The sequence below is a fragment of the Amblyraja radiata genome, chromosome 27 (assembly GCF_010909765.2).
Source record: "Amblyraja radiata isolate CabotCenter1 chromosome 27, sAmbRad1.1.pri, whole genome shotgun sequence".
In the NCBI taxonomy this organism is placed as follows: domain Eukaryota; kingdom Metazoa; phylum Chordata; class Chondrichthyes; order Rajiformes; family Rajidae; genus Amblyraja; species Amblyraja radiata.
Window position 1 is genome coordinate 5,603,046 of NC_045982.1, and position 25,915 is coordinate 5,628,960.

Consider the following 25,915-nt stretch of genomic DNA (forward strand, 5'->3'; position numbering starts at 1 on the left):
TGAGAAAGTTCAATTGTTTTGATCTAATTTTTTTTTTTGAAAAATGTCAACAAATTTATCACAAAATTGAAAGACACGACTTAATTGTAAAACATTAAATAATTTCACTGCCGACTACAAATGTATAAGATATACAACACTTTACATTCAAGATTTTGATACAAAGTTCTAACGTCTGAAATAGGTATGGACACGAGGATTTGTACAAGTTACCAATTGGAGCTTAATGTCTCTTACCCCAATCCTCCCCCTCCCCCCCAACAAAACCACCCAGGCAGAATTCCACTGCAACCCATACAGACAAAGCCTCAGGCTACATGTTTGATCTCTGCAGTTGACTGGGCATGGGATGGAGCAGTGTATCTGGACTCTTGTTTTCCAAGTGAAGCCCGTTCTACAATGGCCAGGACTGCTGTTGCTTTCTCAATGACTACTGGAGGCCAGGTACAGAATGCAAGCATCAGGCATGAATGCATCTGCCGCACACCCACGATCTAATGCTCTCTGTCAATGGTTCGACCCTCACGGATATAGGGAGGCAAAGCATATGGGTGACATTATCACTACATGATTTCAGGAAAAAGCCCTTTATCATATATATTTTTTTTTAAAACGCAGAAAATCCCACGCTGAAATGCCACAAGTAAAATTACTTACAAAATAGCTACCATAGAAACGATCGAATTACTAGCTCTTTTAATGATGTTTTCCAAAAATGTCTAACCAAACCACCCAGAGTTTTTTTTTTAAAACACAAGTACAGATTTTAAAGTACTTTTCTTTTCAAAATAAAGAGCACGCATTGTTTTTAAGAGACAATCTACACAAGAAAAAAGTTACAAAAAATATTTGCAGAGGCCAAGCATACACAGGTTTGTTAATTATACACATATGGTTACAAGTGTACTTGCAAAAGTTCTTCTGGAAATATACACAAGGCTTTCTGTAAATGTACATCATGAATGTAGTGTTACATTTCTATATTCAAACCAAGAAAATTGACAGTATCATACATTCACTTACAAGTAGACAAAAATGCAAAATACAGGTATCTTCTGTACAAAAGGGGTAGGTCCACACTTTACAAGATGAACAAGAAGTTTCATTTATGGTAACTATGGGGTTCTGTTGCTATGCACAATTTGTTTTTACTGTCACAACAAAAAAAACATTACAATATTTGTAAAAGTTCTATGTGAACAGATTATTAATTTTCCACAACATTTATAAAGACTACCGTTCCATCGAGTGACAGATTAAAAAGAAAGCAAGTGTTTTACATTCCCTAAGCTGTATAAAGATAGAACATTTTCCTTCAAAAATTTACTTCTGATTGAGAATTTACATTGTACAATACTATATGCTAACGACAAAAGGAAAAAAATGTGAATATACACTGAAATGCACAGTCTTATTTTGTTTTCAAAGGGTTAAAGTTGGTTCAAACTTTCCACATTTACATTATAGAGGTTTACAAATGTACAATTGTACAGTCAAATTATGCTCCACTACTAGGGTACATTTTAGATACAGATAGACATCAAATTGCCAAAAAAGGAAAAAAACTACAAATATATATGCAAAGTCTACAACAATTATACACTACATATTTATAAGCAAGACCAAACATTTGGTTGGATTTCATTTTGTCTTCCTCAGGCTGAAGTTTGAAAAATATTCAGTCCTCTTGGTTCTATATTTTATTGTACACACCTACCTGTTGAAGGAATAGGAGGCAAGCCACACGCCTATTAAGAGGGTGCGGACAACAGAAATTGTGTTCCATTGTTGAATTCAACATGAAAGAGAACCAAACAGCATACCTGGAATCTGAGAATGCCAGAAAGCAGGGGCAAGGGGCAGTCAATGCAAAAAAAATCATAAAAACACCAGGTATTCAGGTTTAAAAACACCCACAGGTTGGGGGAAATTATGAAAAGTGGCGCTCACAGCACCCATTTAATTTTATTTTTACACACACAATAACTTTCATTTTAAAGTTAATTGTCATTTGTTTTGAAAACCTGTAACTGATTTAAATATAAATTTGCCAAATAATTGCTGAAAAGCTCATGTCCATAATGAAAAAAGATAATTACAAGTAGATTTCAATTTCCTGCACATCTTACTGTCACAGCAGGAGTATATTGAACCAAATCTGCCTGTGACGCAAGCCCAATTTCACCAAAAAGCACCCTGAACTTTTCTACTTTTTGTACATGTAACGGGATGACTAAAATATCACAATTTGGATGTATTTTTCTTTTCTTTTTTATCTTAAACCTTATGTACAACTATTTCTATACATCACTGAGACAAGGTAGAAAAGCAGGGCAGTGATCATTTCTAAAAAAATTAACCAAAAAAAGTGTGAACATCTCCTGGAAAAAAATTAGGACTTTGGGAATTGCTAAGCATCACGTATAATATATACATAACATTAAAATAAAATTTATAAATGCTTTCACTGAAGAAACTAAATTGGTTTGCTTGTTGCTAGCATGGTATGGCAACCTAAAATCAAGGTGTTTTTTTGTTTTATGAGCCTGCGGGGGTGGAAAATTAGGTTGCTGGTTATCACATCAGTCAATCACGTTTTAGTCCCCCAGGAAAGGGTTTTGGGAAGAGGAGTTATTCCGCTTTTAAAAATTTCACATTTACAGCATTCCGTTCGGTGGCCCGCCGATAGGGCCCAGGTCCACACCGTTCTTCATGTAATATTTTTCAAGTTTGGCCAAGATGTGCTTTCCGTACGTGTATTTGCGAAGGGTTGCAATGTGAGGCCTGATCTGCAAAGAGAGATGTGGAACATCAAGTCACAAGGGTAGGTGGACAATGGACAATAGGCGCAGGAGTAGGCCAGTCGGCCCTTCGAGCCAGCACCGCCATTCAATGCGATCATGGCTGATGCAGGAGTAGGCCAGTCGGCCCTTCGAGCCAGCACCGCCATTCAATGTGATCATGGCTGATGCAGGAGTAGGCCATTCGGCCCTTCGAGCCAGCACCGCCATTCAATGCAATCATGGCTGATGCAGGAGGAGGCCAGTCGGCCCTTCGAGCCAGCACCGCCATTCAATGTGATCATTGCTGGTGCAGGAGTAGGCCATTCGGCCCTTCGAGCCAGCACCGCCATTCAATGTGTTCATGGCTGATGCAGGAGGAGGCCAGTCGGCCCTTCGAGCCAGCACCGCCATTCAATGTGATCATGGCTGATGCAGGAGTAGGCCAGTCGGCCCTTCGAGCCAATGTGATCATGGCTGATCATCCCCAATCAGCACCCCGTTCCTGCCTCCTCCACATATCCCCTTCTCCCCATATTTCAAGAGAGCTAGATAGGGCTCTTAAAAATAGCGGAGCTATTTTTAAGAGCCCTATCTAGCTCTCTCTTGAAAGCATCCAGAGAACAGAGGCAGGTTCTCTTGAAAGCATCCAGAGAACCTGCCTCTGTATTCCTCTCCGAGCTACTGCCTGTAAAATACACTGACCAAGGAACATTGTTTAGGGCAGAGCACCTGCCAACGTCACATTCCTGCCTCGCTGAACTTTGGCGAAACATCAACACAGGTGGCTACCCCTCGATAAAGTGTTTTTTTTTTAAAATGTTTAAAAGAGGTAGATGAGCCAGGAACTATAACAATATTTAAGATACTTGTTCAGGTACATGGATAGGAAAAGGTTAGAAGGATGTGGGCTAAATGCTGGCAAATGGGGCAAGCTTAGATGGACAGCTTGGTCAGCATGAGCAAGGTGGCCAAAGGGCCTGTTTCTGTTCCATATGACGATGGCTAAATATCTCAGAATCAGTTAGAAACATAGAAAATAGGTGCAGGAGTAGGCCATTCGGCCCTTCGAGCCTGCACCGCCATTCAATATGATCATGGCTCAGTATCCTGTACCTGCCTTCTCTCCATACCCCCTGATCCCTTTAGCCACAAGTGCCACATCTAACTCCCTCTTAAATATAGCCAATGAACTGGTCTCAACTACCTTCTGTGGCAGAGAATTCCACAGATTCACCACTGTGTAAAAAATTATTTTCTCATTATCAAAAATTATTTTCTCATAATCAAAAATTATCGGTCTTAAAAGACTCCCCCCTAGGCAAATCTCTCCCATTAGGCAAAAGGTGTGAAAACACTTACAAAAAGCTTCTTACTGTATCTCGATACACGTGACAAATACTATACTACATCCAAATTGAGGGAGTTTATTCCCAGCTGCTCTCAGGCAACTGACCATCCTATCACCAACTAGATAGCGTTCCTGAGCTACCATCTACCACATTGGAGACGCTTGGACTATCTTTAAGCAAACTTTACTGGATTTTATCTTGCGTTAAGACATTGTTCCCTTTATCCTGTATCCATTCACTGCAGATGGCTCAATTGTAATCATGTATTGTTTTTTCACTGACTGGATAGCAAGCAACAAAGGGTTTTTCACTGTACCTCGGTACACGTGACAATAAACTAAAAAACTAATCAAGATAGATGTGGTTTCGGGGTAACATGATGCTCAGAGACTTTGGAACGGAAGAGTAGATTGGCGGCTGGCAGTAATTGGAAAATTAGATTTTTTTCAACATGCATTTTGCAGGGTTGTGGCGAGAAGCCGTGTTGACAATGTACTTGGAGAACAGACTGTTCTTGAGGGAGAATAGGGGAAAAAATATATATGTGCCAGGAATAGGTGGTCAGGAGCTTGAGCATGTAGAGGTTGGAGCTCAGGTGTAAGATCAAAAGGAAAGTTGGGCCGAATCTTGTGAAAGGTTATCAGTTCAGGTGAGGGGCGGAGGGGAAAACCAGCAGAGATTTGGTCTGATGGAATGAAGGGAAACTGCAGTATCAGATGAGAGACAGCTCAAGCTATGTTACAAAACATCCATTTACTGATCTAAGCGAATTGATCTAAATGATTGTGCCCCAGGAACATCCCAGGGGTGAATAAATGCCAACTTTCATCTAAAACGGCATGTAATGGACACACATTTGTGTGTTCGGCGACTGCGATCATTTCATTGTCGTCATTCCCTAGCTCATCGTTCAAATAAATAATCTTGTCACTGACGCTAGGCGAGATCAAGTAATGGGAATCAGTGTGATACAGTGCAGTGAAGGAATAATCGAGTACATTGGTCCAGGACCTTCACAATGCAGAACGCAGAATTTGGACAACAGAATTCAGAATCTTCAGAATTCCAGGCTACCAAACAACCCCCTCGTTAAATAAGGTCGTCCAGCCAAAATCTATCATTCTACCTTGCCTGCTGTGGCAACTATGGCTAAAAATGTGCAATTTGGTTTAGTTTATAGATACAGTCTGGAAACAGGTCCTTCGTCCCATCGGGGTTAATGCCAATCACCCGTTCGTACAAGTTCTAAGCTATCCAACTTTCTCATCCACTCCTTGCGCATTGGGGACAATTTACAGAAGCCAAACCTACAAACCGGCACGTCTTTGGGACGTGTGGATAAGCTGGAGCACACAGCGGAAACCCACGCAGTCCATGGGAGAACGTGCAAACTCCTCACAGATAGCAGCCAAGATCAGGATCAATCCCAGATCTCTGGCGCTGCGAGGCCAGTGGCTCCACCAGTTTTGCGACTGAGTTTTAAAACGTATTTCAACAAAAGCCAAAATAAAAAAAGACATTGAATTGAAAATCACATTCAGATGAGGACACGGGCAGATACTGGAATCTTAAGCAAAACGCAAAGTGCTGGAGGAACTTAGGCAGCTGAGGTGGTAACGGACTGGTGGCGTTTCAGGTCAGGGCCCTGCTTTAGGACAAGTTTAGATGAAGTTCTTGTCAAACCTCTGGTAATGAGGGGGCTATTTTGAAAAACTGAATATACATTAAAACCCATAGTAGACCTACCTTATGCATCACAATCTTGCGCTGGGCTGGCTCTGCCACATCAATCATCTTCTGTACCACATAGTTTGCGTACTGATCCTTCATCATAGTGTATAAGGCACTGTGAGGACCATCATTAATACTGCACACTTCATCAATCAGCAGAGCTCGCTCAGCACGGGAGGCATGGGTCACACATTTCTCAACAACATTGCTGCAAAACAAAGATATCCATGCTGGTGACAACTGACTGTTGTGGACCATTAAATATAGCCAGTGGTGAATTATGTAGAGTTTTAATATAGCAGGCAGGGGAAACAAAAACATTCCATCTGCAATCATCCAGAGGTCAGATCTAAAATTACTAGCAAGAGATCTCAAAGCAATGGATCCTTGCCCTATCAGTAATGGGCACGACAAAGACTGGACAGAATGTGCAAGACTTTAATAATATTGATAATAATAATAATTAGTCAGTAAGCTCGCAAAGAGAAAGTAGTCAGGTAAAAAACTTGTCTAATCAGCTGCCCTCGCCATAGGATGTTAACTGGGAATTTAAAAAAGATACAACATGGAAGGAAGCCCTTTGGCCTACCGAGTCCACACGATCCTATTCCCACGTTCAACGTTATCCCAGGTACTCGCCTACTCTTACACATCAGTTTAGAGGCCAAGCAATCTACAAACTAGCATGTCTTTGGGATTTGGGAGGAAACCGGAGCACCCAGAGAGTGCAGGCCTCTGGCACGGTAAAGCAGCAAATCATCCACTGCTCCACCGTGCCGCACAAATAAATGCAAGCTCCAATGCACAAGTTGTTACATGACCTAGTCAGAGACCGGTTCAAGTTCAACTAATCCTATATTGGGAGGAACCAACCAAATGTCACTAGATGTACCTGGCAAACTTGTGCTGGCTCAAAGCCAGGACATTTCCTCTGATTTCAGACACGATTTTGCTCTTATCCTCAGGACGGCCATGCTCCAGGACGTGCTGAATGACGTAATTCCCGTACTGATCCTGCAAGTACATGAATGGGTTCAAATATCAATGGAACTGTTGTCAGTGAGTCCAAAACAAAGTGCTTAATGGGTCAGGCTGCATCTGTGGAGGGGCAACCTTTCGGGTCAGGTATATAATCACTATCATATCAGCACTTGTATATTTATAGGCTTACTAAATAGGACAGTACAATGATGATTGCAAAGCTATTTCTTTAAAATGTACTTATTCAACAATTGTGACGTACCAAGTTCATCATAAAGATTGAACAAGCATCACCCCATGCTAATTATATAATCACCAAAACAACTACTTAACATTGTTGATCAGAGGTTTTCTAATATCTTCCACAATCAGTTCTGGAATTGGAATAGAAAGCAAAAAAAAGAAATGTTTTGGGCGTTGAACTAAATTATTCATTCATTATTATTGAAAACATTAGCGACACAGTGGTGCTGGTTTCCAACGGGAACGGTGATGGACGCACCACACATCTCTGTCCTCCAGTTCCTGCAGACTTCCGCCGCTGGAAGTATAGGATTTTGGTGTGTGTGCGCTTTATCATCGTTCCTTACAATGTTATGTACGACAGTGATCGCAGCTTCTACTGAAGTGTGGATGGCCGTTGGCTCACTAGAAGCTCATCCGCCATTTGACCGGTCCAGTTTTTGGTCCTGCTGGGGGTCCACAGCCCCCTCCTCACCTTGCAAACCAGATGAGGGAGATGGTTTAGTCGCCGACTATCCGGCCATGGAGCAAGTAGCACGGGATTACATGTTACCCATGGCGGGGGGAACTCCCCCCAACCTGATCTGAACCAAGTCGGAAAAGCAGTATTCACATTCAAACGCTCACTGCTGCACATCTAAAACACAGCTGCCTCAAAGATTACCAAAGCTCAGTATTTCAGCATGTTGCACGCTGAAAGGAAACAGCAAGCACAAGTCCAAGCACTGGAGTTCAGGCCAATGCGGCAATTAGACAAAATGCGTAGGAAGGAACTGCAGATGCTGGTTTCAACCAAAGACACACACAAAATACTGGAGCAACTCAGTGGGACAGGCAGCATCTCTGGAGGGAAGTCACTCGCTCCTTCACTCCAGAGATGCTGCCTGAGTTGCACCAGCATTTTGCATCTATCTTCGCGGTAAATTAGAGGTCTGTTTTAAACTATTGAAAGTAGTTGGGGAATATTTGCCACTTCCAATGTTTACTAGCAGGTTTACAAATAAATGGCCATAAAATAAATAAAAAAATTACCGACAGTAAAAGTTCAAAAGAGCAGGAAGGAAGTTCCCCCAATCATGAACATCAGAAACACTAACTACCAGTCAACCTCTATTCTAAAAGCCTTATCTAGTATTTCATAGAATAGCTTCTGCTCAGGTGGAGAATTATTTGCAGCACCAGCCAGCACTGGTACAAAAGTACTGGTGGATAAATAAAATGTTTATGCTTCCAATACGCTGATTGAATGAAACTGACTAGAATTCTCATGCACTCAGAATAACCAATAACCCCCCCCCCCCCCCCATCCATACTGTTTAAACAGTTGCAGTCAAGCAATTACAAAATGCATAAAAATTACCTGCGAGTTAATTGCAAAACATTATTACCAACAAGAACACCAATATCAGTTCAGTGGCAAAACACTGCCATAAAATCTCGAATAACAATTTAGAATGATTGTGAACCAAATTTCACCAAGACCTGCGTTCGTTCCCCTTTGTAGCAGCAACTCCCATGTTTCAGCCAGTCTGATTACGGAACTTCACCCTTACAGAACCCGCATTATCACGAACCAAATATTTGCAGCATGGAATCAAATTTGTTCTTAACAGAATTTGTGGACAAAAAGAAAATTACAAAATATGACAGAAAACACATTTTTTGAGGTATTTTAAAGTGGGTGTAGAGACGGAAGTTGGATGACGATAGGTGGAGACACAACTGACTGCCCCCATACTCGGCCCCATTTTTACCTCTCCTTAACTTTCTCTGCCTATCACCTTCACCTATACACCATCATTTTGGGTTGGTTTTTTTTTTGCTCTTTTGACCATTTACTGCATCTGCTTGCATGTCCAAACATTTCTGCAACTTCACAGCAGAAATCAGGCATCTTCGGTCTGGAAAATATTGTAGCGGCTAGCCACCCAAGAGGTTTGCTTTGGAAACTGACATGGTTTAAATCTTCTCCCGAGGCTGCTATCTTAGTGTAGAATAGATTTCTATTCTTGTTTCCGGAATACTTCACTCCTGAACCTTCCTGCACCTTATAAGGTCAACGATCCTTAATCTTTTATTTGAAACCGCAGCACCAAGTGGCATTGAAACACAATGTGTGTCACTTGTCGTTAAAAGAACATCTCAGTGATCAATGCTGAGGAGTTCCAGTTATCACAAGGGTTTACTGTAGCACAGTTGCTTGGCCTATGACACTACAGATCAGTGCATCACAGGTTCAAATACAGTGCAGGGATAGAATTATTAACACAAATTGTGTGAATGTAGAGGATTCATCTTAAATCCCTGTTTTTCTCTACTATTTATCCCCAAGTAGCTTAATTCTAAAAATTTGCTTACAAAGGTGATAAGCAAGAACGTTTCTGGAAAACAAGACAAGATTTCAACCTGCCCTTAACAGTTAGACAAAAATATCTTTTTTTCCCCTCTTTTTTTATTTATTTATTTCTTTATTTATTAGAAGTAGACATATTATAAAATGTAGTTACATATTATAGTTTAAAAAAAAACTTTTCATATACATCAGTCATACATTATTAAAATTTTCCATTATCAATTACTTCTGCTTCTAGTATTTTTATTTTTTATAGAAAGCGAGAAAAAGAGAGGGTAGAAAGTTACAAATAAGAAAGAAAGAAAAAAAAAAAAAAAAAAAAACAAGAAACAACACAACAGAAAAACAAGGGAGGTGGAATGGGTTACCTGTAATACATCAATGGAGATAGGTTCGTAGGTTATAAAGTATAGAGTATAGTTTTTCATCTGTTCCTGAGTTCAAGTTTCAGCTGGGTCCTCGTGCTGTGCCAATCTATCCCTTCAGATAGTTAATGAATGGAGCCCAAATTTTATGGAAAAGATCTTGTTTGTCCATTAAGACAAGTCTAATTCTTTCTAAGTATAGGGTCTCCGACATTTCCATAATCCACATTTTAATTGTGGGGGTTGTAGGGCCTTTCCAAAATTTTAATATTAATTTTTTTCCGGTTATTATACTGTAATTGAGGAAGTTTCTTTGGTTTGTTGTGAGTGTTAAGCTTTGTTCTGATATTCCAAGTATTATTAATTTTGTGTCTGGGTCCAGTTTTGTATTAATAACTTCTGAAGTTATTTCAAAAATATCTGTCCAGAAATGTTTAAGTTTTATACAGTTTGCAAACGTATGTGTTAAATTAGCCTCTAAATGTAGACATTTATCACAAATAGGAGAGATTTGTGGGAAGATTCTATTTAGTTTTATTTTAGAGAAGTGTAGTCTATGTAAGACCTTGAATTGTATTAAAGTATGTCTGGCATTTAATGAACATTGATGTATTTGTTGTAAACTTTCGTCCCACATATCTTTCGTGATAGGATGACCTATTTCATTTTCCCATTTGTATCTATATGGTTCGGTCGGTGGTACCTCGTTATTTAGTAAGGTGTTATAAATATAAGCTATTAGCTTTTCAGTATTAGGATGCTTGTTCAGACATTCATCAAGAATTTCTGATTCCCTATTCCTGTAAACTTGTGTATTAGATTTAACATAATCTCTAATTTGTAGATATCTGAAGAAATTATTTGAGTGCAGTCCATAATTCAGTTGTAACTCTTGGAATGAAAGAAAAGTACCTTTCCCATAAAGATGTCCTATATTTTTGATTCCATGATTTTTCCATTGTGTGAAACCTTTGTCCATAAAGGATGATTTGAATAAAGGATTATTTACAATGGGAAGGCAGAGTGGTATATTATTCAATTTTAAATTTTAAATCTTTTTTTATTTGTTTCCAAATTCGTATTCCACTATGTATTATGGGGTTTTCTTTGTAGGTTTTTTTGTGCAGTTTTGTGGGGGCAAATATGATCGGTCCAATTTCAAAAGGTAGACAGTCTTCCTTTTCCATCATTAGCCAATCTGGTTGTTGGTCCATCTCTTCCAGCCAAAAATTCATGTTTTTAATATGGACTGCCCAAAAATAAAATAAGAAATTTGGCAAAGCCAGACCTCCATTTATCTTTGATTTACATAAATGTTTTTTACTTATTCTATGATTCTTATAATCCCAGACAAAAAATTTGCTTACAAAGGTGATAAGCAAGAACGTTTCTGGAAAACAAGACAAGATTTCAACCTGCCCTTAACAGTTAGACAAAAATATCTTTTGCTCTCAATTTCCACTTCACTGTCTTTTACCATGTTCACGACGGTTCAGTCTGCTCCAGTGACTGAAAGCTTACAACCAAAGGACCGCCTCATAAGTTCTAGGTGCAGAATTAGGCCATTTGGCACATCAAGTCTACACCGCCATTCAATCATGGCCAATCGATCTTTCCCTCTCAACCCCATTCTCCTGACTTCGCTCCACAACCCGACACCCTTACTAATCAAGAATCTGTCAATCTCCGCCCGAAAAATATACATTGATTTGGCCTGTACAGTCGTCTGTGGCAATTCCAGGTTCCTTCTCATCTCCTTTCTAAAGGTACATCCTTTTTTTATTCTTAGGTTATGGCCTCTGGTCCTAGACTCTCCCATTCGTGGAAACATCCTCTCCACATTCATTCTATCCAGGCCTCCACTTCCAGTAGATGCTTAACCACCCCTGGCACAATTCAAATGGGAAAAGGAACATTCCAGAATCCTAAGAACCCAGCCATCACTGCTAATGGTGGGAACTTGCCAACAAGCAATGACTACAATTTAAATATTTGATTGGTTATAAAACTGATTGGGACCTCTAGAATCCTGAAAAGGGTTTCACAAAAGATCAATGTGATTGAGAAAGCATTGCTGGTTTCTTGAAATACTGACACACCAAGTGATTCAATATAAAACCACCCAAGTCCCAAAGGATTGATTTCCGGCCAACTCTGACTGAGCGTTCTCAAGCATGGCAGAAAATGGGGTCACACCCAAGTTGTTGGACTTGGTACTCAAAGTAAACAGAAAGGCTTCCAGTTCCTGACATGGTCCAGTGAAAGTACACTCACTGTTGTTAAGTGAAGACAGCACTAGGTTGAATAATAATGCCCTAAACAGGAAACCAATCCACACATCTTCTAGCTATATGTGAAGACTGCACAGAGTATCGGAAAGTCACAGATTAAATATAAACTATGGCTGGGGCACATGTTGAAGGTCAGAAGACAAACTCATACACCTGGTCCATTCTAGACTTATAAAGGGGCTGTCCCATTGTACGAGCTAATTCAAGAGTTCTCCCGAGTTTAAAAAAAAAATCAAACTCGTGGTAAACATGTAGAATGTACGTAGCGGGTACGTTGGAGCTCGGATCATCTCTTAGCAGCCCGTAACGCTAACGGCAGGTACTCAGGAAACGCGGTAAGCTCGTGAAGACTCGTGAAGATTTTTCAACTTGTTGAAAAATGTCCATGAGAGCCCTGAGTACCTACGAGCGGCTATTACCGTAATTCTCCGAGTTCAAATCAGGGGAAACTCGGGAGAACTCGTACAGTGGGACAGCCCCTTAAGTGCTGAAGCTTGCTTCATATTCTATGCCTCCAAATCACAAAGACAGCTGACTTGGCATACAAGGATACATACCTGAACCAACTGCTCTGTGTGTTGATGCAGTTCCTCTAGGATAGGCAGGGTCTGCTCAGGCATGCAATGCTCTAAAATCCGCTGAATTACACGACAGCCATATGGATGAGTTGAGAGAGCAAAAACCTGTAGCGAAAATAAAACAGCTTAGTAACAGGTCACAAAAGGGTATAGTATTATAAAGTAGCACGGGAGGTCCAAATTGAGATGGACATTTAGCAGTCTGGTACACTACTAACTCAGTGAGTAGATCAGTCTGCATCCACTGCCATTAGTTCAAGCTAGCTCAGTGTTTGGCCATTCCCTATTTACTTTCATTTTCCAATTCTCTTACTGTACATTAAAGTAAAATTGAAATCATCTTCTCTTTCATGAATAGAATACCCAAATTTAACCAGTCTTTGCCCATACCTATATAAAACCACCAACTCCTTCTAACTTTGAAGCATCTTTTCTTGAACTTTTTGTGCCCTCTCAAGTTTGAAAATGGAAACAGAACTACATGGACATATTGAAATCCAATGCTGCAGAATGAACATGGGATTGACCAGTAGCCGGAAGCAAGCAGAGGAGCCATTCTTATTCCCGCAACCAACGTTATCAACTCACAGCATTCATTCCCAATTGCCCGCATGGACAATGATCGGCAATACGACCCCACAGTTCACGAGCATTGCCACTTTTCATATCACTGCACATCTCGTATGTGACAAATAAACTTGACTTGACTTGACAGCTAACATTTAAGCCACCCAGTATAGAAAACACAGAATTTTTACTTGACTCAGGCACAAAGAGAAATTGATGTAATTAAAAGGGGGTGAAGGGTCAAAATTCTTCAGGTCATACCTGTCCTTGGAAAGCATCAATGATGAATTGCAGAGACTGTGGCTGTACACATTCAATGCACTTCTGTACAACATGGTTTCCATTCTGATCTTTGACACATTTCAGGACATGCCCATCGAGCTCCTTCACCATTTCGTTCTGTATGGCACAATGCAGGAGAGAGAATAAAAGTTATATAGCCAAGCCTGAAACATTATCAATGACTCAAATAACTCCCTCATACACAAATTACTTCCAAATTTCCCTTTTCTGAGCATCCAGAGATGCTGCCTGTCCCACTGAGGTACTCTAACATTTTGTGTCTATCTTTGGTGTAAACCAGCATCTGCAGTTCATTCCCACACAAAGCATCCAAAAAGCCTTGTTGAACTCAACTTACTGACTTGACTTAGTCTCTTGAATAATTTGTGCACACATACACTGCAAAGTTCCCGTATCATAACACTGTTACAAAACGACAAACACAATTTGGGATTTCTGCATTCAAGACTTCACACTGACGGTACTCCAATTAATCTTACGGTTATTGAAATTCCCATGATTGCAGACACACTGGCCAAATTTACATTTGCACTTTCCATCAGACTGTAGACATGAGTTTATAAGTTATAGGAGCAGAATTAGGCCGTTCGGTCCATCAAGTCTACTCTGCCATTCAATCACGGCTGATCCATCTTTCTCTCTCAATCCCATTCTCCCACATTCTCCCCAAAACCCCAACACCCTTACTAATCAAGTCTGTCAATCTCCGCCTTTAAAATATCCACTGACTTGGCCTCCACAGCTGTCTGCGGCAATGAATGCACCTTACATTGTTTTGTCTGTGATTGGCTTTTTTTTTAAAAAGATTCTTGTAACAAGTTGTCCCTTCCACTAGTGTGTTTCATCAACTTGCATTATCAACTCACTTTCCTTCCATCTCATCCAAAAACCAACATAATCAGGGACTTCTTTGCCAATCAGGTTCATTTAAACCAAGGATTCGTTCAAGGGTTTCTTAAGCATTTTCCAACAGAGCTGTGGTTAAAGATTCATGGCAACTTTCTAGAGTCTGGATACTTTTTTTTCCCCGAATGCAAGGAAAAGGGGAGCATAACAGGACATGATTTTCAAAGTGTGATGCTGGGTTGGATGGCCAAATACTTGCCTTTGTGCCAAACTGCTCCATAATTAAAGAAACATGAGATTAGTGCACGAGAGAAAAATAACAAACTGAAACAAAATCGGGTTGGATGTATGGAAGTGATGTCGATACAGGCCACCCAAGAGGAAGGTTCTGCAGATTCTGCATTTTAAATATTCCTGGAAACTAGTACCCGGTGTTCTCATCTGCAATTTGACTAAGTTTGAAATGGCCAATTTTGCAGAATTAACAGCATTTGGATAATTGCTATTATATACAAATCATAATTGCTAAAACAACTTCACAGGGTGCAGTGTAAAAACAAAGGGGAAAAATTCTAATCCGCACAGAAAATGAAACACTGAAAAGATTTTCCAGTTATGCACCTCTATGAAAGCGCTCCCCATTAATAATTTTCCACCCATTATAATTAACTGACAGTAACGCAACGTTTCCAGCATGTTCTATTGTTGAAGTCCATGTGTAACATCCCAGAAATAAATACATGAACTAAATGCTAAAATTCAATCTTACAATGATCTGCTGGTCTGGGGGAATGGATTCCAGAGCCTTCTGTATCACACGGCAGCCATACATCTGCAGCGCTAAAGAGAGAACATGTCCGCGGATACGTTGAGCCAGCGCCAGCTTCTGATCCAGGCTTCCAAACTAGAGAACGGGGAGCAGAGATGCTTTACTGGGATGCACCCATCAGCTATGTAAAATTACACAGATACAAACCAATCTTCCTTCTAGATATACTTCATCCAATCTGATATGCTTCTTTAATCCCCCCCAGTGAAGTAAATTGTGGTAACATTCTCTGCCCAGTGAGATCTGTTCCATAATTTTTAAAGATATTCTCAGAAAATGAAATTAATCCAGATTAGTTTTATCATGAGTAGCACTAATGATGCGTTACATTAAATAAAGTTTACCTGCAAAATTATAAATTGATTATTGAATCAGGAAAGTTCTAAGTTCTGGTGACTAAGTCTTACCAGCCATACCACAAATTTAACCTCCCCACCCCAACTTGAGAAAGGAAAAATTGATTTGAGTACTTGGCATCTTTGCCACTGGAAAAAATATTCCTACGTGGATGTTCCAAGGAGCACAAGAAACAAGGGGCACCCTACAACGTTGTCCAATGAGTGGGGTATGCCAACAGGAATTAAGTTAAAAGTGCTTATTTCTCATTTTGAAGATTAGATATGGACAGTTGAAATCACAAGTCTGTTCATTAAATTTATCTTGATTAATAAAAAAAAAACTCAAACTGCAAAGCAAATTGAAATTTAAGCCATTATCCTATTTTGCCATGTCGCCATTCTACAGGTGTCGACAAAACCATATTTTCACTTACCTCAAAAAATTTCTGAATTACATAATTTCCAAAAACATCCACCATCAATTGATAGGCTGCCTGCAGAATTTCATTAAAGACCAGCTGTCTCTCAGCAGGGGTAGCTCGCTCCAATTTAAGCTGAATGAACCTGATGGTCACAAAATATTTTAAGGCATCAGAATCGTTCAAGTAGTGGAGTGAAGGTTTTACATCACTTACACCGAGTGCATTGCTGACTTTGAACCGTTTCTGAAGCTGGTGAACAAATCAGCCTTCATGAACGGGAGAAAAAGCCCCTCACCCACAATAGCAGCCAACTGCAAATCATCCCTACAATTTTCCAGCAATTGCCCTATCAATCCCAAGAGGACCAAATCAGAAATCAGTGACTTTCCATTAAAGGGCATCCGAGGCTGGTATGATTTATCAGCTCAAAGCAGCAGCGGGGAACATGGAGGCACTTACACCCATGTCTATTCTCTAGAGATGCACCCATTGTGGTTTATTGAATAAACGATCTACAAATGCAAAAAAGTTTATAAAGCAGCAACATTTCAATGCACCCATTCCAGACTGAATATGGGTCTTGGAAATGTTGACTAAATAGTAGACAAATATTTTGCAGAGGAAAATCTTCTGTCCAAACATGGTCTTCATAATCTATTTCTTATTGCACCATTCCTATTAACATTGCCTTCCTTGGCTCCCAACATCAGAACCCATTTTACGCTGCCCGAATATTTCGTAACAATATACATTTATTGTCTATCATGATACACCTCCCATTTGCTTTTCTTCAACACCAGCTGCGATATGGCAGTCTAACTGTTACAGCATCTACTTTCCCACAACATTGTGTACAACCTCAACCATGTTAGAGTTGCCGTCAACACGCCTTTGATAAAAAGCAATTGCACATCCAAGCCTTTGGAACTGTATTCCCTTTTTGCCCACTTTCATTTGCACAGCAATATTACCAAGCTTGAAGAACTGCTTCAAAACAACTATTATTTATTCCACAATGCACTGTACATAACACACCATTAAATCTGGCAGTGACCATCTTTTCCAGTGATTCAATATTGTTATGGAGGTGGGCTTAGTTATCTGGGCTTTGGTCAAGTTAAAATAACACAAATACTTATTTGATACATGTGGAAAGTACAAATGTCCCCCCCTCCCCATCCCCCCACCATCTAAATTACCAGTTTAAATTTAAAAATAACATTAACATTTCAAACAACAGTATTCCACACCTTGAACCATGTTGATCCTGAGAGAATTCCATGATGTGGCCGGCTATTTCGCGCAGTTGAAGGTTTGGATAGCGATTGTTACGGAAGTCCTCCAGTAGCCTGCTGCGGCCTGACGGCATCACATCCGACATGCTGTATCGCAGGCGTGACGGTGGGAACAACTGGCTGCTGGAGCTGAACAGACTCGAGGCACTGTTGACGCTGCGGTACTTGGCCTCAGCTCCTGGGGCGGCAGAGATAAATCTTCCACTGCCATTTGTAAGCCCACCTGTCATAGAAATGCGTCAAGATTGGAATTTATCCAGCACCCAATGAGGTAACTAGTTTAGGCACCTCATGCGTTTACGCGGGGGTTACGTGCTTGAAAAAGTGTGCAAACTAAACATATACATGACTATGCTGTCAGCAGTAAATCCGTGCGTGTTGTTCCAAAAATACTAGCACGCAAAACAAGCTTTGGTATTAAAGGAACAAAGCACATTATTTCAAAAAGACATAAATCAAACGCATAATACGCGAGGTGCCTGTACCATGCATTAGCTTTGTTAGAGAAAACATAAAAAAAATTCAGAGATGGCAATCGCTTGATTATTATGACGGAAGCTTTCAATGTGAAGCTCCAACTTTTGTCTTCAGTGAGGTGACCTAGGGAGTGTCGAATGCCTGTCCCACTTACGCTATTTTTTTGGCGACTGCCGGCACCCGCCGCGGTTGCAGCAGGTCGCCGAAAATTATCAACATGTTGAAAATCCAGCGGCGACCAGAAAAGGGTACGACTCTTTAGGCAACTACTCATGACCATACAGGCCTCACCCCTGCAACATGTTGCGTAAGTGGGACAGACCATTCAAGCCTCACATAATTATGCATGATGTGCAAGGTAGGCTTTGCAAATGTATTTTAGCTGGACCTCTGTAACCTTGTACGACAAGCAATATTTAAACAATTACTACATATTAATTTATATGCTAATTGAAGTACTATCCTTAAACTACCCAGCCCACAATGAGTACATTAAACAATTCCAAAGTGCTAGAGGAAGTACATTATAGCCATTGGATAGAAGACATTAATAGCAACATAGAAAATAGGTGCAGGAGGAGGCCATTCGACCCTGCGAGCCAGCACCGCCATTCAATATGATCATGGCTAATCATCCAAAATCAGTACCCTGTTCCTGCTTTCTCCCCATACCCATTGATTCCATTAGTCCCAAGAGCTATATCTAACTCTCTCTTGAAAACATCCAGTAAAATGGCCTCCACTGCTTTCTGTGGCAGAGAATTCCAGATTCACAACTCTCTGGGTGAAAACGTTTTTCCTCATCTCAGCCCTAAATTTAAATGGCCTACCCCTTATTCTTAAAACTTTAATAGCTAAACTTTTTTTCTCTCTAACCACTGTCGATGTAACTCCAATTATTGCCAAAGGATTTCTTGGCAAAAGTTGTGCCTTTTGTACTAAATCGTGAAAAAAAGGCGCACGCCAAAATAGTCCTGCAAGAGGTCGCTCAAAAATAAAAGCAGAATGAGAAACGAATAACGAGAAAGAAAAATTAACTGAGAATTACCCACCCCTCTTACCCAGGTTAAGGCTCGATGATGATCCGTGGGATGATAGAGACGGTGGTGGTGTTAGCGAGTGGCTGGGGCCTTGGTTTGGAAGAGGCATGCCTACTGGTCCTGGGGAAGACGAGAAACCCAATCCATTGTAAAAGTTGTGGCCGATGGGAGCAAGACTGCTGGTTGTTCGCTTGTACAGATCAGAGCTACCAGTTAGTGAATCTCTTCTTGAACCACTGCTGTTGTTGGAACTGCCAACTGAACAGAAATAAAGAGGCTCATTTTAGTGGTTCACATTATCAACCTGTGCACAGTAAAAATTACAGACTTTTCTAATTACATTTACAAATATTACATTTACAATTACATTTTGATGTACCTTAATGCTTTAAAAAAAATTTAAAGAAACAGTATTTTACCTGGATTCACAAAACACAACTTGTAATGTACGAATCTCATAATAATTAAATGGGCAATTTAGCAGATGAAGCCAAAAGTCACGTCCAACGTCATGGTTTCCCTCTCAATACATACCGATTATGGTCCAACAGACACTGGAGCGGTACAGTGGGCTTTTTTGGAAAACAATCGGTCAGATTCTCAGCAATTCTGCTAACATTTTGCAAAGCCAATACTTTGACTATGATTTTAGCAATTCACAAAGGTAGACATGCCAAAATTCCCACTTAAAACAGTTGAAAACACCCAGCAGTGCAATTACCAGGTAATATCACAGCAAACACATTATACCCAGAAGATTCATTGAGGGAGTGGGAAATTCTGGCTATTGCAATTGTGTAGTTCACGAGGAATGCAATAGCATAATATTGTAGAGGAGCTTAGATGTGAAAGTGCATTGATATTAAGCTAAAGATACCTCAATACAAGAGTGATGTAACATATTGTTACCTGTTAGGCATGTGCGATTGCCTCAGATCAAATACGCTATTGAAGAACAAAATTATAGTGTGGAACCTTTTGGACAGATTAAAAAAAACAAAAAACCCTGGTTTCCAAATAGGTATGAAGTGGACCACCATTTATTCTTAAATACTCAAAGGCAAGACACATGCCTGACAGGGAAACATGATAACTCAGCTTGCACAAATCTTTACACTGAAGTTGTGCACTTAAGCATTGTATTGTTGCAATTTAAATGTACCTGCTGATCCAAATCCTCCAAGTGCAGATCCGAGTGTCGCCCCAAGTGAACTAGTGCTTCCAAAGCCCAGGGAAGTGCCGCCAGGCTGGCCAGACCCCTGAGAGAACAGTGAGTTGCTCTGTGAAGTGCTAGACAGGGAATTGTTACCGTAGAATGAGTTTGAGGCCAAACTGTTGGTGGGTTGCTGCTGTGGTTGCTGTTGTGGCTGCTGGTTGCTCATTGGGCGAAAGGAGCCATTGGATGTTCCCGCTAAACCACTCGCTGTACCATTTGCTGAGGCTGCTGCGGCGGCAACTGTTGGAACACACATCGTTTACCCAGGTGACAAAGACAAAATGCACAATGAGATTGCAACGAAAGAGAAAGATCACCAACTTTTGTCCAATTGTCAACATCTTTCCCAGTCGATCACCCGTTCATTCTAGTTCCAAGTTACCTCACTTTCTCATCCACTCCCTATACACTAGGGGAAATTTTACACAGGCCAATTAACTTCCAACCCCACACATCTTTACGATATGACAGGAAACCCAGTCACAGGGAGACGGTGCAGCATCCACACAGGCATGACAGCGCCCGAGATCAGGATCGAACCTGGGTCTGCGGCGCAGAGGCGCGAGCCCAACCAGCTGCTGTGCAGCCCTAAAAATTATAAAATCTGCTCTGTAAAATAAACTAATCTTTGTCAGCATGTTTAGCGTTGCATTTTTACAATTATGTCTTACAGAGCACTCTCTAAACTAAGCCAACTTCTAACTGAACATTTTAGACAAAAGGACATGAACAATTATATTATTCATAATTTAAATTAACCTCTCAAATACAGTAATATGTCGCATTTATAAAAAATATAATTTGTATTGCAAACTAACATTGATTAAATTCCCACAATATTTAATAAGTATTTTAGTTACAAGATATTCTGGACAGCCTACACATACTAGATCCCCTGCCACTACAGAGGCCTGCCATCACGGAGGCCATTTCGAGCTTAGAACACAACTTTGTTTAAATGGCACATTGGCCAGATGGGTGCAATGACTAGTTTCCTTCCTAATATTTCAGATGGCAGTCAACCATGAATTGGCATAGGCACTGAGATAGTGAAAACATTACCAGAAACCCCAATTTGGAAAATTATCCCAAGCTAATTCAAGAACTATAGATCTCAAGTGTTAGAAGATGCACAGGCACTTGGGTGGAAGGGGAATAATGGAAAGAAGTTTTAATAGTGCTTCAGAAGTTGTGTGAAATGATTGCACTGAATTAAACCAGAGCAAAAATCAGCACCAAGCCCTCCATAAGGCTTGTGACAAAGGCTCATTATACATCGCCCCCCCCCCCCCCCCATTTCAGGGCACCATAATGTTTGGGACACGTGGCTTCACAGATGTTTGTAATTGCTCAGGTGTGTTTAAATGCCTCCTTAATGCAGGTATGAGAGAGATCTCAGCACCTAGTCTTTCCTCCAGTCTTCCCATCACCATTGGAAACTTTTATTGCTGTTTATCAACATGAGGACCAAAAGTTGTGCCAATGAAAGTCATAGAAGCCATTATGAGACTGATAAACAAGAATAAAACTGATAGAGACAGGTTAACCAAAATCAACTGTTTGGAACATCATTAAGAAGAAAGAGAGCACTGGTGAGCTTACTAATCGCAAAGGGACTGGCAGGCCAAGGAAGACCTCCACAGCTGATGACAGAAGAATTCTCTCTATAATAAAGAAAAATCTCCAAACACCTGTCCGACAGATCAGAAACACTCTTCAGGAGTTGGGTGTGGATTTGTCAATGACCACTATCTTCATAAGACTTCATGAACAAAAATACCGAGGCTACACTGCATGATGCAAACCACTGGTTAGCTGCAAAAATAGGATGGTCAGGTTACAGTTTGCCAAGTACTTAAAAGAGCAACCACAGTTCTGGGAAAAGGTCTTGTGGACAGATGAGACAAAGATTAACTTAAATCAGTGATGGCAAGAGCATAGTATGGAGGAGAGTAGGAACTGCCCAAGATCCAAAGCATACTGCCTCATCTGTGAAACACAGTGGTGGGGGGGTGTTATAGCCTGGGCATGTATGGCTGCTGAAGCTACTGGCTCACTTATATTCATTGATGATACAACTGCTGATGGTAGTAGCATAATGAATTCTGAAGTGTATAGACACATCCTATCTGCTCAAGTTCAAACAAATGCCTCAAAACTCATTGGCCGGCGGTTCATTGTACAGCAAGACAATGATCACAAACATACTGCTAAAGCAACAAAGGAGTTTTTCAAAGCTAAAAAAATGATCAATTCTTGAGTGGCCAAGTCAACCACCCGATCTGAACTCAATTGAGCATGCCTTTTGTATGTTGAAGAGAAAATTGAAGGGGACTGGCCCCCAAAACAAGCATAAGCTGAAGATGGCTGTAATACAGGCCTGGCAGAGCATCACCAGAGAAGACACCCAGCAAAAGACAACAAAATACTAATCATAACTACTTTCATTTACATGACTTTGCTGTGTCCCAAACGTTATGGCGCCCTGAAATGGGGGGGACCATGTATAAACGCTGCTGTAATTTCTACATGGTGAAACCAAAATGTATAAAAATGGTCTTTATTAAAATCTGACAATGTGCACTTTAACCACGTGTGATTTTTTTTTTTCTATTCATTTTTTTTCAAATTGTGTAGTACAGAGGCAAATAAATAAATGATGGGTCTTTGTCCCAAACATTATGGAGGGCACTGCAAGTACTTCCGTAGAAATACCCAACATGGTCATTATTTTTTGTATACTGCAGGATCTTCAAATTCATGGTTCAGACAACAAAAACATTGTAACATCTGAAATGATCCAACAGTTCAACTTAACGAGGCAGTGAAAATTGTAGGTTTACAAACAATTGTAGGTTTATTAACAGGTTATATTCACGTTTTCAGCTTCTTCACATACAGCCAACCTTACCTGCCTGCGCGGCGGATGGACTTATAATTACAGGCGCTGGAGCAACCAGGCGAACAGGAGCTCCCAGGCCATTCCGAGCCCCAGCATTCACCACAAGAGCACCAGTCTGGTCGTAGTAAGCTGCTGGAGCAAGGACTTGATAACCTGAAATAAGGTATGATTATTATAGAATGCAGCACCACACACTGAAAATCAATAATCTCAAATGAACACAGACTAGGCGTGGGGATTGAAGAGCAACAGAAGGATTATTAAAAAAATTCTATTCAACTCCAAGCTCAACTTCCATCCCTATGCATGTACTTATCTAGGAATATGTTTAGTTTAGTGTCACATGTACAGAGAGAGGTACAGTGAAAAGCTTTTGTTGGGTGCTAACCAGTTTTTTAAATTGCAAACATTTCTCATCTGTACTTATTCCTAGAATTAGCTGGTCCTAATCTAAATTATCATTGTTTCCATTATCCCAATATTGTCCGGTCAAAGCTTCTTCCACCTTCCAACCTCAGTGTATGTTAATTCCGTCAAAACTTTGTGGTCCTTGTCCAAGGTCCACCAAATCCACTCACTTGTTAACCAGTTCTCTGACAATGCTTCTTCATAAGACGAGCTCCCAGTTCTGACATTTAGATTCAAGTTGATTACCTAGGTAGAGTGTCATGCTTCTGTTTGTGTGCTAAGCAATCAAATCAGAAAATACTCTACATAAACACAATCAAGCCAAAAGGTAGAACAGAGAAAGGTATTGGAGTGCAGGAGGTAGCTCTCAACATTGTAGCAAACCAGTTCCAGAGAAAAGGTTCAATGTCCAATGAGGTAGGTTGGAGAATCAGCACTGTATACTAGTTTACAGGAGGACAGTTTGGAAGTTTGATAGAGAAGCTGTTCGAGTCTGGAGGTACATGCTTTCAAGCTTCTGTATATCTGTCAGACAGGAGCAGGGATCAGGAATGGCCAGGGTGGGAAAAATCTTTAATTAAGTCGGCTGCTTTCCTGAGGCAGTGTGAAAGGTAGTCATTAAGCTAAGTGGTCTTACTTTTCTTTGATATTGGGATGATAGTGGTCGTGGGGACTTCGGAATGGAGTGATGAATATGTCTGTGAATACCTCTGCCATTAGTCCCGAGGACGCGGGGAGGAGCCGATCCTCCCACTTCAGTTTTTACTTGTAAGCAGGGAGTAAAAACGCAACCAAGTGTTTACCGAAGTGCATGGAGCTGCAGGCATCTTTAAATAGTGTACAAATTCTCTCTTCGCATTACCCCTCCCATCGCTCACACCGTATCCGGTGTTGTCCCAGTGTCGCAATTCATGAATTCTAGTCTGTAGTGCAATCCTTCCCTCCAGACCGGCCGGCATTCATTTCTTTCGGCGTTTAACTTACTTTGAAGCTCCACAGCTACCCCAGGATATAACACTGCTGTAAAATATAACATTACTGGCCACTCGCTTCTAACATCTCTCACACACTGCTCCTATTTTGATTAAGTCTACAAAGTAAGATAGGCACAAAATGCTGGAGTAACCCAGCATGACAGGCAACATCTTTGGATAGGAAGAACAGGTGACGTTTCGGGTTGAGACCCCTTTTCAGACTGAAGAAGGGTCTCGAGCCAAAACGTCACCCATTCCATCTATCCAGAGATGCTGCCTGTCCCGCTGAGTTACTCCAGCATTTTGTATCTATCTTCGGTTTAAACCAGTATCTGCAGTTCCTACCTACAACATTAAGTCTACAAAGTACTTTGTTATATTTGGCTACGTTTGGTAATTGCAAAATGAATTTGTGTTTTCAACTCATCTGGAAACCACCTCTCCCTTAAAACACATTATTAGTGCAATACGAACTAAAACACGGACAACTATTATAACATTAAAAAACTGGCTGTGTTCTAAGCAAGTTACAGCTTAGGTCCGTAACAATGTAAACAATGGCTGGCTCAGGTCGAGTACAAAAAAAGCTCTCATCACTGAATAATATTCTCAGTGAGGGCAAGTGTGTCATCATTGCCAGACATGTTTTGAAAACAAAAAATAAAAGGCACTTCCAATAAGCATTTCAACATTCCGATTAGAAAGAAAAGCTTGTCTTTAAAATTTATTAAACAACATTGAGCCTTGCAACTGGAGCTAGACTCCAGCTTACAGTGTAATGATCGAGGATTTCAGTAGACTGAAGAGTATAAATTAGAACCGCGCTTCCTTTCCGATTCTGCACTGCAGCTGTGATAACATATCCATCAGTAACCAGACACATTGCACGTGGAACTCAATCCCAACCGGTCTATGCAAGTTGAGCAAAAATTGCAGGATTCATCAAAGTATAGACATATAGATTTCCCTCGCTTAAAATTGCTTTAAACTACTAATGACTAGTTGCAACTTAATCACGTAGCAAAATTTGCTTTGTATCCGTCAGAAATTCATAGCCGATAATTTGCCTGTTAATTCAACTTTGCCTGGCACACTGAAACTGCCAATAGTTTACTTATTCCCCAGCGTCTCTCTTTGTAAACCATTTTTACCACCGCCCCCAAATAAAGCGCGTCTCTGCTGCACAGAATGAACTGTAGATTTACCTGGCATTCCGGTAGCCAGTCCTTGGCTAAAAGCTAAAGCTGAGTTGACAGCAGCAGCTGCTGCCAGGCTATCTGCTTGTTGGCCTTGTTGACTCTGATTCGGGGTCAGGGGCCGCTGATTGGCTCCAGCACGCAGAACCTGGATAAAACAGATGGGAATCATTGGATCATCAAATGAAAATTGTTATTTTCAATTTTTATTGAATACAAATCTGAAAATAGGATGTAGAACATCATAAAATGAAATTGGCGATGATCTCTGAGGATTGCAGAAGTATTCAATCCATTCACAATTCACTAAATAAAGCATAGTGTCTGCAGACAGCAAAAATATTCAAGCATGGGCAGTATGCATTGGGCAACTGAACCATTCTCAGGACTAGAGGGCGGCTCTAAGCTACTATCTTCCTCATTGAAGA

The 25,915-nt window shown here is 40.6% G+C and overlaps 1 protein-coding gene and 2 non-coding genes across 10 annotated transcripts in view; all 3 read right to left on the reverse strand.

Annotated features, from left to right (window-relative positions):
* Window positions 1-674: 674 nt before the first annotated feature.
* Window positions 675-25,915, reverse strand: part of pum1 (pumilio RNA binding family member 1) — an 86,861-nt gene continuing 61,620 nt past the window's right edge. For 2 of the 8 annotated variants that reach the window (XM_033044980.1, XM_033044986.1), the window contains 12 exons: window positions 25,497-25,635; window positions 22,919-23,062; window positions 19,954-20,247; window positions 18,804-19,049; window positions 17,230-17,497; window positions 15,992-16,121; window positions 15,160-15,294; window positions 13,503-13,655; window positions 12,654-12,779; window positions 6,756-6,877; window positions 5,879-6,071; window positions 675-2,789 (listed from right to left, as the gene is read on the reverse strand). In XM_033044980.1, coding sequence (XP_032900871.1) covers window positions 2,658-2,789; window positions 5,879-6,071; window positions 6,756-6,877; window positions 12,654-12,779; window positions 13,503-13,655; window positions 15,160-15,294; window positions 15,992-16,121; window positions 17,230-17,497; window positions 18,804-19,049; window positions 19,954-20,247; window positions 22,919-23,062; window positions 25,497-25,635 — 2,082 coding nt within the window. In that variant the 3' untranslated portion in view covers window positions 675-2,657. The remainder of the gene's footprint in view (window positions 2,790-5,878; window positions 6,072-6,755; window positions 6,878-12,653; window positions 12,780-13,502; window positions 13,656-15,159; window positions 15,295-15,991; window positions 16,122-17,229; window positions 17,498-18,803; window positions 19,050-19,953; window positions 20,248-22,918; window positions 23,063-25,496; window positions 25,636-25,915) is intronic. The other 6 variants (XM_033044983.1, XM_033044987.1, XM_033044984.1 and 3 more) reach the window with 5 other exon arrangements.
* LOC116988681 lies at window positions 9,202-9,338 on the reverse strand. The gene has a single exon (XR_004416032.1). It is a non-coding gene; the product is annotated as a small nucleolar RNA SNORA50 (small nucleolar RNA).
* LOC116988677 lies at window positions 24,852-24,932 on the reverse strand. Its single transcript, XR_004416028.1, has one exon. It is a non-coding gene; the product is annotated as a small nucleolar RNA SNORD103/SNORD85 (small nucleolar RNA).